Raw genomic sequence first — 15,667 nt, 5'->3', positions numbered from 1 at the left:
AGTATGGTGAGCAAGGTTTCCTATTTACCCAGAGCAATATCTGACCATTCTCCGATGTTATTGGAACTCAAGTTGGGACCGAAACCGGGTATACGCCTCCGGCGGATGGAGGCAAGTTGGCTTCAAGAGGATTATATAACAATTAAGTGCACGGAGGCCATTAAACAGTTCTGGGTAGAAAATGGTAACTTTGGGACTCCTCCTCTTCAGTGGGAGGCTTTTAAGGCCACACTAAGGGGAGTGTTCATAGCGGAGGTCCATGGGTTCAAGAAACAATTAGCTTCTACAATACAGAGTAAGGAAATTGAGGTGACATTAGCGGAAGCAGAATATATTAGAGACCCCACTAGTGAGAGGTTGTTGACTTCACGTATGAGAACCAGGGAGTACAAGACGGCCCTTACTGAACGTACCACAAAACTTAGCCTGGCTCAACGCAGGCGTATATTCGAATTCGGCGACAAGAATGACAGACTCCTGGCATACTTGGCGCGACCGGAATATGTGCCGGTATATATCAAATCAATTTATGATAACTCCAGGCTGGAAGTATGTGACTCGGACGATATTTTAAAAACTTTTGTCCAATTCTATGCCGATTTATATAAATCTTGTACTCCTCTGGAGACGGAGGATTTACTGACTTACATAAATGACATTGACCTGCCTAAGCTGACAGTCGACGATAGCAAAGTTTTGGAATCTGGTATCACGGTAGAAAAGGTGGAGAAGGCAATTGCCTCCTTTCCTCCTAGGAAGTCCCCTGGTTTGGATGGTCTCCCGTCTGAGTGGTATTATACTTTCAGATATGGTTTAGCCCCTCGTTTGCTTAAAGTGTTTGATGCGGCGAAGTCGGACGGTAGACTACCTCCATCAATGCGGGAGGCCTTGGTTGTCCTGACCCCCAAAGGGGGAAAGGACCCCCCGAGAATGTGACTCCTACCGCCCGATTTCGCTGATGAATGTTGACACAAAGATTCTGGCCAAAATACTTGCAAGCAGGTTACAAACAGTCATCCTGAAGTTGGTTGATACGGATCAAACAGGATTCATACAGGGTAGATGTGTGCGCAAATGAACATTAGAAGACTCTTTTTAAACCTCCAGACGGCTCATGACAACTCCGGGACTAGAATGGTGGCTTCCTTAGATACTAAGAAGGCCTTTGACTCCGTGGAGTGGACTTATTTGTTTCACCTCTTGGAGCCATATGGCTTTGGCCCTGTTTTCATTTCATGGATACGGCTCTTGTACACAGACCCCTTGATTAGACTGAGGGTCAATGGTATTATCTCGGATCCTTTCCCAATATTCCGGGGCACCAGGCAGGGGTGTCCCTAATGTTTGCCCTGGCAATTGAGCCTTTAGCAGTTAAAATAAGATCTACCTCAGCTTTAACTGGTCTGAGGATTGGGGAGTTTGAGGAAAGAATGTCACTCTATGCAGATGGCATGCTGTTATATCTACAAGATCCGGGACCCTCACTCTCCAAAGCCTTTCAATTGATCCAGGACTTTGGGGATTACTCTGGATTCCGTATAAATTGGAAGAAATCCTCCCTTTTCCCTATTGATGAGGAGGTGGTAGTTCCATCAGATTGTCCTATCCCCTTATCCACCTCTTTCAGGTACTTGGGGGTTGAGGTCCAGCTTCCCATCTCTAAGTACCTGGAGAACAATCTGTCGCCTATTGTGGGAAATTTTCGGGAGAAGGTACAGAGGTGGAGGAACTTGCCGCTCAGTCTGTTGGGCAGGATAAATTTATTTAAAATTATCTTCCTCCCTAAATTTCTTTATATTCTCTCAAATTCCCCTGTTTTTGTGCCGTTGCGAATATTCAGACACATTGACTCCATCGTTGTGGGATTACTGTGGGGAGAGTGTCCCTGGTGATATTGAAACTACCAGTTACAATGGGAGGGTTGGCACTTCCGGATCTCCGCTCGTATTTTATGGCCTCCCAATTAGTTTTTTTGCACTGGCGACTTTTCCCGCAGGAACCACGTTGTTGGAGGCAGCAGTGGCTACCTCCCAAGAAACCCTCCAAAATATACTCTATAGGAAGGGGATTCCGGGGAGGAAGGTGGGATCAGTTCTGGCACTCCCTGGGAAAGTATTTCACCTGTGCTCCTAATGGCGAAAAGATACACCCTTGTCGTTGTCCCCAAACAGTCCTCTATGGTGTAATGGGTCTTTGGGGGAATTTTTGAAACTGCCGGATGGGCAAAAGACCTGGGCACAATATGGTATTAAGTACTTGCACCAGATTTGTCAGAATGATCGTTTGTCCACTTTTGATCAATTGAGAGCTCAGTTTGGCGTACCCAGGACTTGGCTGTTTCGGTATATGCAGTTGAAGCACGCAGCGAAGGTACAGTTTGGAGGGGATACAATTCTGGTCCAGAATACAGATTTGGAGAGGGTTCTGATAGACCCCGAACCATCTGGGCGAATCTCTAGATATTATGGGGCGGTGTGACCAGGGATAAAGATAATAAGAGGCTAGGGCTAAGGAGCGGTGGGTAGCGGTTGTCCCGGAGTTGTCAGAGGAGCAGTGGCAGGAGGTACTGGACACATATTTGGTGTCTGTTATTTCTTCTACGGACAAAATGATTCAGTTTTGGTATCTCCATCAGCAGTATTATACTCCAGTTAGACTTTACAAAATGCAAAGAAAGGAAACAGCTGTCTGTCACAAATGTAGGAAGGAGGACGGCACTTTCCTATACATGATATGGGAATGCAAAAAGGTGAGGCCACTGTGGTCACAGGTGACTGAATTTATTTCTGATAAATTTGCTTTACCTAACATTTGCTCACCCTTACGCTGTCTCCTAGGGGTCTTTGACCAGGAGGAGATGAACACATGTACTAAATTGTTCCTTAGGATTCTATACTTTGAGGTGAGGAAACTCATTGCCAGTCGCTGGATTCATGATAAACAATTGACACTGGGAATGTGGATAAAAATAGTAAATGCGGATGTGCTGATGTACAAGATGACCTATGAAGCTAGGGGAGCTCCCAAGAAGTTTAGGAAAGTTTGGTTTAGATGGGTGGATTCGGAAAATACGCTGGAGGAGGAAGAACCACTGAATATTGGACAGTAAGGGCGATTGTTTTTGTTGTCAATTTGATAATGACGGGAGGATAGGAGGGGTTTTCTCGTCTTACAGAGGTAGAGCATAGAGTCTCTTGATTAGTGCACAGAACACCGAATGCGGACATCTCAGGGGGGAATGGGTCTTGTTTTAATGTTATGGGAGGTTTCCTCTCTTGTTTTTTTGCTTTTGTTTTTTGTTTTCCCTTTTTTAATAAAAAATGTACATATATTACAAAAGTAGAATGGGAATGGAAATCCATGTGGCACATGCAGAAAAGGTGGATATATGGGATAGTGATCTAATGGATATGTAATTCCTATTTTCTGTTGGATGTTGTAATCCTAACTACTGTAATGTATGCTTATTCTGATATGTGCGACATAAAAATTCTTTAAAAAAAAAAAGTTTGAGATCCGTGAGGAGATCGAGGGGGTGAGTTGAGGAGTGGAGAGATAGATCTGGGTGTCGTCGGCATAGAGGTGGTATTGGAAGCCATGGGAGGTTATCAACTGGCCCAGGGAAGAGGTATAGAGTAAGAATAAGAGAGGCCCAAGGACGGAGCCTTGGGGTACCCCAACAGAAAGAGGAAGGGGAGTGGAGGAGATGGAGTTGTAAGTGACACTGAAAGTGCACTGAGATAGGTAGGAAGAGAACCAGGATAAAGCAGAATCACGAAGGCCAAGGGAGTGTAATTTGCGGAGGAGAAGCAGGTGGTCAACTGTGTCAAAGGCAGCAGAGAGGTCTAAAAGTATGAGTATGGAGTAGTGACCATTGGTTTTAGCAGTTAGTAGGTCATTGGTTAGTTTTAGTAGGGCAGTTTCAGTAGAATGTTGTGGGCGGAAGCCAGACTGTAGGGGGTCGAGAAGGTTGTTGTCCGTAAGGTAGCGACTAGCGACTCATTCGGTCATGAACAAGACGTTCGATGAGCTTGGAGGCAAACGGGAGCAGGGAGATAGGTCTTAAGTTATTCAAACAGGTGGGGTCTAGTGAGGGTTTTTTGAGTATGGGGATAACCAGTGCATGTTTGAGTGGGGAAGGAAAGGTGCCGGAGAAGAGAGTGAGAGGTTGAAGATGTGGGTTAGGGAGTTGAGGATAGAGTGGGAAGGTGGTCGCAGTAATTTTTGAGGGACCAGGGTCCAGGGGACAGGTAGTGAGGTGGGCCATGGAGAGGAGTTTATCAACTTCATCTGTGGTAACTGGGCAAAAGGAGGAAAGTATTGAGTGTGGTGTTGGACCTGATGTGTTGGGTAGGGGAGGAGTTTGAATGCTGGATATCTCCTTGCGAATTGTGTCGATTTTGCTATTAAAATGGTTGGCAATCTGTTGAGCGGTAAGCAAGTTGGTGGATGGGGCAGTGGGGGGTGAAGTAAGGAATTAAGGGTAGAAAAGAGTTGACGAGGTTTGTATGAGAGGGTTTTGATGAGAGTGTTGTAATAGGTTTTTTTTATCAATGTAGAGGCAGGAGTTGTATTTGAGAAGGGCAGATTTGTAGAGGGTAAAGTCTTGCAGGGATTTAGATTTATGCCATGCTCGCTCAAGAGCACGGCTGTGTCTCTTGAGACTTCTGGTGTCGTCTGTTTGCCAGGGTTGCGGCAGATGGGGCCCGGTTCTGCGTGTAGAAAAAGGAGCAAGTATGTCTATGGAGGATGACAACGTGGTGTTGTAGATGGAAGTGGTTAGGTCTGGGCAATGTACAGTAGTGAGTGTACAGCTTGTATAACAGTGTAAATTTGCTGTCCCCTCAAAATAACTCAACGCACAGCCATTAATGTCTAAACCAAACAAAAGTGAGTACACCCCTAAGTGAAAATGTCCAAATTGGGCCCAAAGTGTCAATATTTTGTGTGGCCACCATTATTTTCCAGCACTGCCTTAACCCTCTTGGGCATGGAGTTCACCAGAGCTTCACAGGTTGCCACTGGAGTCCTCTTCCACTCCTCCATGACAACATCACAGAGCTGGTGGATGTCAGAAACCTTGCTCTCCTCCACCTTCCGAGGGTGCCTCACAGGGTTTAGGTCTGGAGACATGCTTGGCCAGTCCATCACCTTTACCCTCAGCTCCTATAGCAAGGCAGCGGTCGTCTTGGAGGTGTGTTTGGGGTCATTATCATGTTGGAATACTGCCCTGCGGCCCAGTCTCTGAAGGGAGGGGATCATGCTCTGCTTCAGTATGGCACAGTACATGTTGGCATTCATGGTTCCCTCAATGATCTTTAGCTCCCAAGTGCCGCCAGCACTCGTGCAGCTCCAGACCATGACACTCGCACCACCATGCTTGACTGTAGGCAAGACACACTTGTCTTTGTACTCCTCACCTGGTTGTCGCCACACACGCTTGACACGAACTGAACCAAATAAGTTTTTCTTGGTCTCATGAGACCACAGGACATGGTTCCAGTAATCCATGTCCTTAGTCTGCTTGTCTTCAGCAAACTGTTTGTGGGCTTTCTTGTGCATCATCTTTAGAAGAGGCTTCCTTCTGGGATGACAGCCATGCAGACCAATTTGATGCAGTGTGCAGAGTATGGTCTGAGCACTGACATGCTGACCCCCCACTCCTTCAACCTCTGCAGCAATGCTGGCAGCACTCATACGTCTATTTCCCAAAGACAACCTCTATATATCACGTTGAGCACGTGCACTCAACTTCTTTGGTCGACCATGGTGAGGCCTGTTCCGAGTGGAACTTGTCTTATTAAACGGCTGTATGGTCTTGGCCACCGTGCTGCAGCTCAGTTTCAGGGTCTTGCCAATCTTCTTATAGCCTAGGCCATCTTTATATAGAGCAACAATTCTTTTTTTCAGATCCTCAGAGAGAGTTCTTTGCCATGAGGTGCCATGTTGAACTTCCAGTGACCAGTATGAGAGAGTGAGAGCGATAACACCTAATTTAACACACTTGCTCCCCATTCACACCTGAGACCTTGTAACACTAATGAGTCACATGACACCGGGGGAGGAAAAATGGCTAATTGGGCCCAATTTTCACTTAGGGGTGTACTCACTTTTGTTGCCAGTTAAAGTTCATCAATCATTGTTCTTATGGATTACAGGGACAGTGTAACTGGCACTAACAATTCACCACAATATGTTGGATTCCCAACAAGATAAAACAGAAAACTCAGTTATGCAGTCGACCAACATCATACCAAAGCAGGCATTCCAATTGTGCGGAGCTTATGCCTCAAGAAACACATTATATACTGTACATATAAAGATTCTCACCAGACCTTATCCTTTGATAAGCTTACAGCCAACTACAACTATATACACAATAATGCAGTTAAGCAATTAGCATGATTTTTGCAGAGTGGGAGAAGATTTATACACGCACAGGAATAATTGTTCTAGTGGGAATTAAACCCAGATCCTCACCAATGAAGAACTCCAATTGTAGGTGTTGCACCACCATGCTATAAAGCAAACATGCTATAAAAAAAAAACTTTTGTAAAAGGTTTAAACATTATGAGAAGAATTGTGGGATGGAATGCATATGTATTTCTTTAAAAAAACTATATATGTTTGAATTTTGTTGCTCCTAGATGTTTGTTTGCATCCTTCCTGACCATCACCTTTCAGAATAATTTGCTCTATCTCACCGGATTGCTTGATACATTGATTAAAGATCTAATAGAGCAATCAAGCAACAAAAATCCAAAGCTGATGCTAAGGCGAACAGAAACAGTTGTGGAAAAGTTATTGACCAATTGGATGGCCACTTGCTTGTATGGCTTTCTGCGGGTGAGAAAAAAATCATACTTACAACAGTTTGGATGTCACAAAGCTGGCCTGCTGTTCTGCATTTAATAACTTATTTTTATGTATTCCATTATTTTAGACACAATTTTAGATTAAAGATGTGACTTTTATTTGTATTTGATCAATCCTAATTATAGTTTACTCAGGCTTTGTGCAGACTTGCAGTTGAGGGGTGGCAAACATGCACGGTTGAGCTGCATTTATGCTGCCCGACAACTGTCTCCCCCCTGCCCCACACTTAAGCTGCAATAGGCGATGGATGGGGATGTTTACACACCACAGACATGATGCTTTGCTTTGTGCCCGTGGAAAAGTTCACCCAACATGTAGTGATCTGCCTTTTCATTAAGAAAAGGGCTGATTGTTGTAACCCAGTTCAATCATCAAAAATTAATATTACTAATTGGACTTCAGTGATTGGAAATCTGATTGGTTATTGTAGGACATGGCACTTTTTACAGCAACAATATCGTGCTGCTTTACTTTAAAAAAGGCCTGAATATACCATTACAGATGTGGGTAAAAATGTAGCGCTAATGGAAACTGCGTAAATACACATATACAAAATGTGAATGTAATAAACAAACAAGTCCCAATGAGTGATGAATCTCAAATGAGTCAATAAAAAGAAGAGTGGTGTGTACACCACAAATGAAGGAAGGTGTACAACAAGTTGCAGGCATCTTCGTGTGAGCAGTCAGGAACACCAGGTATGATGTTAACAGCAGGTATCACAGAAGAAAAATAATGAATGGGTACTCTTACCGGAACCAATGGATCTGGATGTCAGCGACATCAGATCAAACAGGCATGGACAGGAACAGCTTGTGGTATCCTGAGATGGTCAGCAAGGAGGCTGGAGCAGGCACAGGTATCATCATCGAGAGTCAGCTCTTCTCAAATAGAATCACCACAGGTGAATCAGCCCTTGGGCCAATGATGATCGGATGGGTGGAATAAGCATGTTCATGGTGAAGGAATAAAGAGAAAAAATGCTCCAGATGGTGCAGGTTAAAAGCAAACCGGGTATTTATTTTCATAAAACCAGCGTCTAACAGCATTATATTGTGATCACAGTTTAAAAAGCAATGTGGGGAGCCAGAAAGCAAATCCCTACGCGTTTCATCCTAATAGGACTTCTACAGGGGCAGACTTGCGGTTGAGGGGTGGCAAACATGCACGGTTGAGCTGCGTTTATGCTGCCCGACAACCGTCTCCCCCCTCCCACTTAAGCTGCAATAGGCGATGGATGGGGATGTTTACACACCACAGACATGATGGTCATTGTAGGACATGGCATTTTCACAGCAACAATATTGTGCTGCTTTACTTTAAAAAAGGCCTGAATATACCATTACAGATGACAGTGTAATGACAGTGTCAATAAATTACATTTTGTGCTGTCTTTTTGCTATGAGCTCCTCCTGTTCATAAAAGAGGCAAGTGAATGCAAATTCATTTCTGTTCCCTATTTTAATTATTAGACTGCATGCAAACACACATAGAGGAAGTTGAGTCTGGAACATTTATGCAGAACTGAAGAATATGCTAATCGGTGAATTTAATTTCAGTATGAGTGTACCAAATTTGCATAGTTTTGCACACTTTGCATATTTTCCTGTAAGTGGGTTTGCAAAGTTCTATTCTTTGTGGCTATTAAGGGACACATTTAAATGGCAGTTTCCTTTAAGGAGCCAATGGGGATGATTTACTAAAGACAAATAGACCGTGCACTTGCAAGTACAGTTGCTTCAGAGCTTATAAATGAGGGGAAGAACTGCTGACTTCTATCATCCAATCATATGCAAGCAAATTTTTTTTTTTTTTTGCTTTCTTGCATGTGATTGAACAAAGTTTTACCTCATTTATTAAGCTCCGCAGCAACTGTACTTGCAGAGTCTATTTGCCTTTAGAAAAGCTACCCCACAAACTTTTGAGCTCTGTAAACTACAGGCTTTTCACAACAAAGAAATAAAGATGACAGAGAAGAATATGTGAAAGGCACTATTAAAGTGGGAGTAAACTCCCATGCATAATTTGTACTTATAGGCTTACCAATAGGTACTGTAAATATGTCCTAAACGTGCACCGTTTAGGAGATTTTTACTGTACATGCTGCTGGTAATGTCACAGGCCTTCCTTCAAAGTCCTGTGCCATAAATGGCTCCTGTGCACATGTGCAGGAGCGATGTCATCAGGGCTCCAGCCAGTCACACAGCCAGAGTCCACGAACCCGGAAGGAAGACCGGGTGAAGATGGAAGCCTTGTCAGCAGTGACAGCTTGCCACTGGAAGGGCTTCGTTCTAAGGTAAGTTTCACATAATGTGCTAGTATGCGATGCATACTAGCACAATATGGCTTTACTTTGGAGGTTTCAGAGAAAAAAAAACACACAACGGTTTATTACTGCTTTAAGCTTCATTTGTTGGCTATATTGAAAATATAAACTGTAAAATATAAGATATTAATTTGGGTTTCATAAGGTTTCATATTTACCTGACTAAAATATATACTAAAATACAAAAATTTACCAATAATTATACAGTGCAAGAGTACATCTGATTGCGTATAAATTGAATTGGTAGTTTTACGCAGACCTTCATGCTACATATTTATTGGTAAATATTGTAGATCTAACTGATACAATCTAAGGGCAAGTAAAGAGATATGTGACCAACTAAAGGCATGTAGGTTGGCATAACTTACCATAGGCAGCCATGCCAACCTTGAATGACAATTTACAGATTTGCTGAACGAATCTGTGTACTAAAGAGTATTGACCAGATGGAGTTTCATGTCCTGCACCACTCAGTTTACAATAACTCCATCCTACAAACACTTCCTGCATTGAAATATTGACCTCAGTATTATTGCACATAGGGATTTCAAAGTGTGGTCATGCAAGTGGGGGCTGGTATGCTTTTATTTTTCTGACCACTTTTTAATCTCTACAGTGCCTGTTGTGAAACCCAGCTTAAAGCTTTGGATTGTATGTTTTACATAAAGTCTTGGCTCCTATTAATGGTATGTCATTACTGTTTAGGAATCTGTGGGAGAACCTCTGTATGGTCTTGTTTGTACCTTGAATCAAAGGATACACAAAGGTCCCATAGATGCAATAACAAGCAAAGCCCTGTACACTTTGAACGAGGACTGGCTGTTATGGCAAATGACAGACTTTAGTAATGTTGTAAGTATTTTTTTTCCTGATTATTTATTTGTTATGGTTTTATATAAATTACCATATAACATAATTTACTAGATTTACCAGGTATTTGTGATATTGTTGTACTATGTATGCTGTGTTTTAGATACTTTGCAGAGCAGTATATTTGTTGTATTAGACATACAGTGTGTTCACTAGTTTAATTTAGTGAACACAGTGTTGGTTACAACATACATAGATCCATAAAGACATTATGGAAAGTTACCAGCACAGATTATACAATGTTATACTGACTTCCCTGTCTAGTTCTGTGTTGTTTCTACAATATGAATTTCATTTTTGTCCCCATAGGACATAAATGTATTTTACCCAACACCAGAAAGTGAAGTTGTTGATGATGCCAGTCCGTGCATAAAAGTAACAGTTCTGGATTGCGATACCATCGGACAAGTCAAAGAAAAAGTCCTTCAAACATTCCTATCAAAAAATGGATATGCTTTTAGCTTCCCCCCTTGTGACATTTGTTTAGGTAGGTATTTTTGAATAAGTTGAGTGTTGTTTATAATGTGGAGTGATTTGTGGTATGGATAAAACATAACAGTAATCTTTCTACTTTGAAAAACCCAAATCATTACTGAAGGGTAACACTTGGATCTGCTCTTTCACCACTTATTGTAAGCGCCATAATAAAAACACATCTTATGACTAATGCTGGCCATACACTATACGAAAAATCGGCCGAACCCATTTTCGAAAAACAGACATTCGACCGTGAGAACAAACGATAGTGCCATCATATAATGACCGATAAATCATTCAGTGGACATAAATTAATCAATTTTTTGTTCGTTTTTTTACATATATCTAGTGCAAACAGTTCGGACGGGAAACAAATTAACCTTTCAATTTATCATACGTTTGGCAGAAAAATTCCAAACTTGTCCTTCGTTTTTTCGGCTCAAAAACATCCCAACAGTTCTAGGGTCATAGGTTCAAATCCAAACCATGACTCTACCTGCATGGAGGTTTGCATGTTTTCCCTGTGATTGTGTGTGTGTGTTTGTTTTTCTATAAAATACCTGTAATAAATAATAATACATTTCTTCATTAATCTCATGATGCCTTTTCAAACATTGATTTCTCCTATTCTCCAATCTAGTCACCTCCCCACATTCTCAAATCCAGGACATCTGATGGTTCTCTCCCGTTTTTCTGGAATGTCCTATTAGATACTATTTGACCCTTTCCTTGACACACTCAAACACATCCTTAAAGTGTTCTAAACCCAGGACACTGCATTCACTATTTCTGGGCTCCCACAGTACACAGAACATGGAAATGCAATAATTTTAGTAAATATGAACTGCTAAAAATCTTCTCATCAACAGTATATAGTAGTCTTGTGACTTCTATCAGTGCCTGGTTAAAGCTTGTAGGAGGAGTTTTCATACTGCACTGGCTGTCCTATCAGGATGCAGAACCCCTGACCCTCTGACTGAACAGTGCTGATTGGCCTGTGCTGATCACATGCACTCTCCCAAGTAAAAAAAAAAAAAAACGCTCTAGCAACACACACCAAACTGAGCATGTGCAGCCTGACTCCAGTAACTCTGTCTTATCCGGACTTGTTTTGACTGGCAGTGCAAAAAGGGGAGGATCTGTGCATACAGAATCAAATAGCCTTTTTACACAATGCAGAGGATTAACCCCTTAGGTTCCACAGTGAGTATAACAAGCATGCTTTACTGCATATACAGACTGATTTTGCTGTTGTGGGTTCAGTAACACTTTAAGATGTGTCCTTAGGGACATGCATATATTCTGAGCTAACCCTAATCACTTCCATCAGTGAACCAACACTGTTTTCTCCTCTGACAAATCTGACAAAGGACACTGTAATCTTATATTTAGCTTACTCATTTTCCTTACCTATGATTTTCAACCCTATCACTCAGATTGTTAGCTCCTATAGTTCATTATTATTATTAATACATTTTGCTATATAGCTGTATGCATTTGTCACTGGAGCATTTAATGTATTTTACTTTATTACTTGTACTACCCCTCTTTATATTGATTACATTGTACAGCTCCACGAAAGATGATGGCACTGTATAAATCAATAATAATGTGTTATCCACGTTAACTTTTTTAAAGACAGATCGGCAAACTGTAAGGCTTCCAGGTTTTTGTTCAATATCAACACAATATCAACACAGTGCAAAGTTGCTGCAGGGAAGAAAGACTAGAAATGATACAGCATTAAAACTGCAGCTGTATATATTCCTTACCATGTACACTATATTACCAAACATTTTGGGACACCTGCCTTTACATGCACATGAACTTTAATGGCAACCCAGTCTTAGTAAGTAGAGTTCAATATTGAGTTGGCCCACCCTTTGCAGCTACAACAGTTTCAACTCTTCTGGAAAGGCTGTCTACAAGGTTTAGGAGTGTGCCTATGGGAATGTTTGACCATTCTTCCAGAAGCACATTTGTAAGTTTAGGCACTGATGTGGACGAGAAGGCCTGCAGTCATCCCAAAGGTGTTCTATTGGGTTGAGGTCAGGACTTTGTGCAGGCCAGTCAAGTTCCTCCACCCCAAACTGTTCCCACAAAGTTGGGAGCATGAAATTGTCCAAAATATTTTGGTATGCTGACGCCTTAAGAGTTCCCTTCACTATGGCCAAGCCCAACCCCTGAAAAACAACCCCACACCATAACCCCCCTCCACCAAATGATTTGGACCAGTGCACAAAGGTCCATAAAGTCCTGACCTCAACCCGATAGAGCACCTTTGGGGTGGATTAAAGCGGAGACTGTATGCCAGGCCTTTTGTCCACATCAGTGCCTAACCTCACAAATGTGCTTCTGGAAGAATGGTCAAATATTCCCATAGACACACTCCTAAACCTTCCCAGAGGAGTTGAAGCTGTTATAGCTGAAAAGGGTGGGCCAACTCAATATTGAACCCTACGGACTAAGACTGGGATGCCATTAAAGTTCATGTGTGTGTAAAGGTAGGTATCCCAATACATTTGGTAATGTAGTGTATATTTAAATTTTTTTCAAGTCAGTCCTGATTTCAGATGACAGAAAAGTGCACAAAGCTAAATGGCTCCTAAGCTAATTTTGAACATTTTGGAGGCATGGTAATGACTGAAATTCTGGTATATTTAGATGAGTAATACCCGCACTTTTTGTTTTTGTGATGTATAATATTCTCTCCATATGTGTTTATGTATCTTCCCTCCATGTACAGAACTTCATTATGGTCAAACATATAAGGAGCTGTTAGATATAGACGCCTCTTCTGTTGTGGTGGAGAATGGTTTTAAGAGACTGAACACAGTAAAACATTACAAGGTAGGTAATAGATTTACAGATTAGCTGAATTACACTTTTCCATTCCTAAAAAGAACAAGTGAACATTCCAGCCATAAAAAAAGAGGAAAGTGTCTTTCTAGGATCCTGGGATAAATTCCACTTCTTTTTTGTGAGATAGTCCTCTTGGACTTGGCAGAATAAAAGTATAGAATTCTTTAATAAATTACTATTTTGGGATAGGCAGGCCATGCTGTCTCTTTAGCTAACCCATAGGACATAGGATAATTTGTCACATATTATGGGACCATTCACATCTATGCATGATGGAAAAAATGGTGCATATAGTGGGGCAAAAAAGTATTTAGTCAGCCACCAATTGTGCAAGTTCTCCCACTTAAAAAGATGAGAGAGGCCTGTAATTGTCATCATAGGTATACCTCAACTATGAGAGACAAAATGTGGAAACAAATCCAAACAATCACATTGTCTGATTTTTGAAAGAATTTATTTGCAAATTATGGTGGAAAATAAGTATTTGGTCACCTACAAACAAGCAAGATTTCTGGCTCTCACAGACCTGTATCTTCTTCTTTAAGAGGCTCCTCTGTCCTCCACTCATTACCTGTATTAATGGCACCTGTTTGAACTTGTTATTAGTATAAAAGGCACCTGTCCACAACCTCAAACAGTCACACTCCAAACTCCACTATGGTGAAGACCAAAGAGCTGTCGAAGGATACCAGAAACAAAATTAGTAGACCTGCACCAGGCTGGGAAGACTGAATCTGCAATAGGCAAGCAGCTTGGTGTGAAGAAATCAACTGTGGGAGCAATCATTAGAAAATGGAGGACATACAAGACCACTGATAATCTCCCTCGATCTGGGGCGCCACGCAAGATTTCACCCTGCGGGGTCAAAATGATCACAAGAACGGTGAGCAAAAATCCCAGAATCACACGGGGGGACCTAGTGAATGACCTGCAGAGAGCTGGGACCAACGTAACAAAAGCTACCATCAGTAACACACTACGCCGCCAGGGACTCAGATCCTGCAGTGCCAGACATGTCCCCCTGCTTAAGCCAGTACATGTCCAGGCCTGTCTGAGGTTTGCTAGAGAGCATTTGGATGATCCAGAAGAGGATTGGGAGAATGTCATATGGTCAGATGAAACCAAAGTAGAACTGTTTGTTAGAAACACAACTCATCGTGTTTGGAGGAGAGAGAATGCTGAGTTGCAACCAAAGAACACCATACCATGGGGGTGGCAACATCATGCTTTGGGGCTGTTTCTCTGCAAAGGGAACAGGACGACTGATCCGTGTACATGAAAGAATGAATGGGGCCGTGTATTGTGAGATTTTGAGTGCAAACCTCCTCCCATCAGCAAGGGCATTGAAGATGAAACGTGGTTGGGTCTTTCTGCATGACAATGATCCCAAACAAACTGCCCGGGCAACGAAGAAGTGGCTTCGTAAGAAGCATTTCAAGGTCCTGGAGTGGCCTAGCCAGTCTCCAGATCTCAACCCCATAGAAAACTTTTGGAGGGAGTTGAAAGTCCGTGTTGCCCAGCAACAGCCCCAAAACATCACTGCTCTAGAGGAGATCTGCATGGAGGAATGGGCCAACATACCAGCAACAGTGTGTGACAACCTTGTGAAGACTTACAGAAAACATTTGACCTCTGTCATTGCCAACAAAGGATATATAACAAAGTATTGAGATGAACTTTTGATATTGACCAAATACTTATTTTCCACCATAATTTGCAAATAAATTCTTTCTAAATCAGACAATGTGATTGTCTGGATTTGTTTCCACATTTTGTCTCTCATAGTTGAGGTATACCTATGATGACACTTACAGGCCTCTCTCATCTTTTTAAGTGGGAGAACTTGCACAATTGGTGGCTGACTAAATACTTTTTTACCCCACTATATCTATCTTTCCTTGTGTTGTAGAGCATTGACAGCCCATTCAGTACATAGTGGGAGACATTTATAATGCAAATTAGTGACACGGTTAGCCAGGTCATTTGGCCTGATGTCTGCTAAATCAGCTGAAATTCAAACTGTGAACCTGTTGGCTTGAAAAAAAAAAATGGAAAGCCAGGTTGAAAATGTTAAATGAACAGTAACAGTTCGACAGGTACCTCTGCCTGCTGAATACAACAGTCCCCAGGGTAGATTTCATCATCCACACTGTTTAGCATGGATGAAGGAATCTACTAGCTTTCTCTTGTTCAGCCCTCTTGCCAAAGTATATGACTATCTGTCTCACTGCTCCTGTTTCTCATTGCCAATTTTA

At 42.0% G+C, this 15,667-nt stretch overlaps 1 protein-coding gene across 1 annotated transcript in view; it reads left to right on the top strand.

Annotated features, from left to right (window-relative positions):
- PLXNC1 (plexin C1) overlaps positions 1 to 15,667 on the top strand; it is a 181,695-nt gene that overhangs the window by 127,157 nt on the left and 38,871 nt on the right. The window contains exons 20-23 of the mRNA XM_073620173.1: positions 6,649 to 6,847; positions 9,909 to 10,055; positions 10,383 to 10,560; positions 13,297 to 13,400. Of these exons, the coding sequence (XP_073476274.1) occupies positions 6,649 to 6,847; positions 9,909 to 10,055; positions 10,383 to 10,560; positions 13,297 to 13,400 (628 nt within the window). The remainder of the gene's footprint in view (positions 1 to 6,648; positions 6,848 to 9,908; positions 10,056 to 10,382; positions 10,561 to 13,296; positions 13,401 to 15,667) is intronic.

The sequence above is a fragment of the Aquarana catesbeiana genome, linkage group LG03 (genome assembly GCF_042186555.1).
Source record: "Aquarana catesbeiana isolate 2022-GZ linkage group LG03, ASM4218655v1, whole genome shotgun sequence".
NCBI lineage: Eukaryota > Metazoa > Chordata > Amphibia > Anura > Ranidae > Aquarana > Aquarana catesbeiana.
Note: the sequence above shows the minus strand (reverse complement) of the source record. Positions and strands in the feature narration are given on the sequence as shown.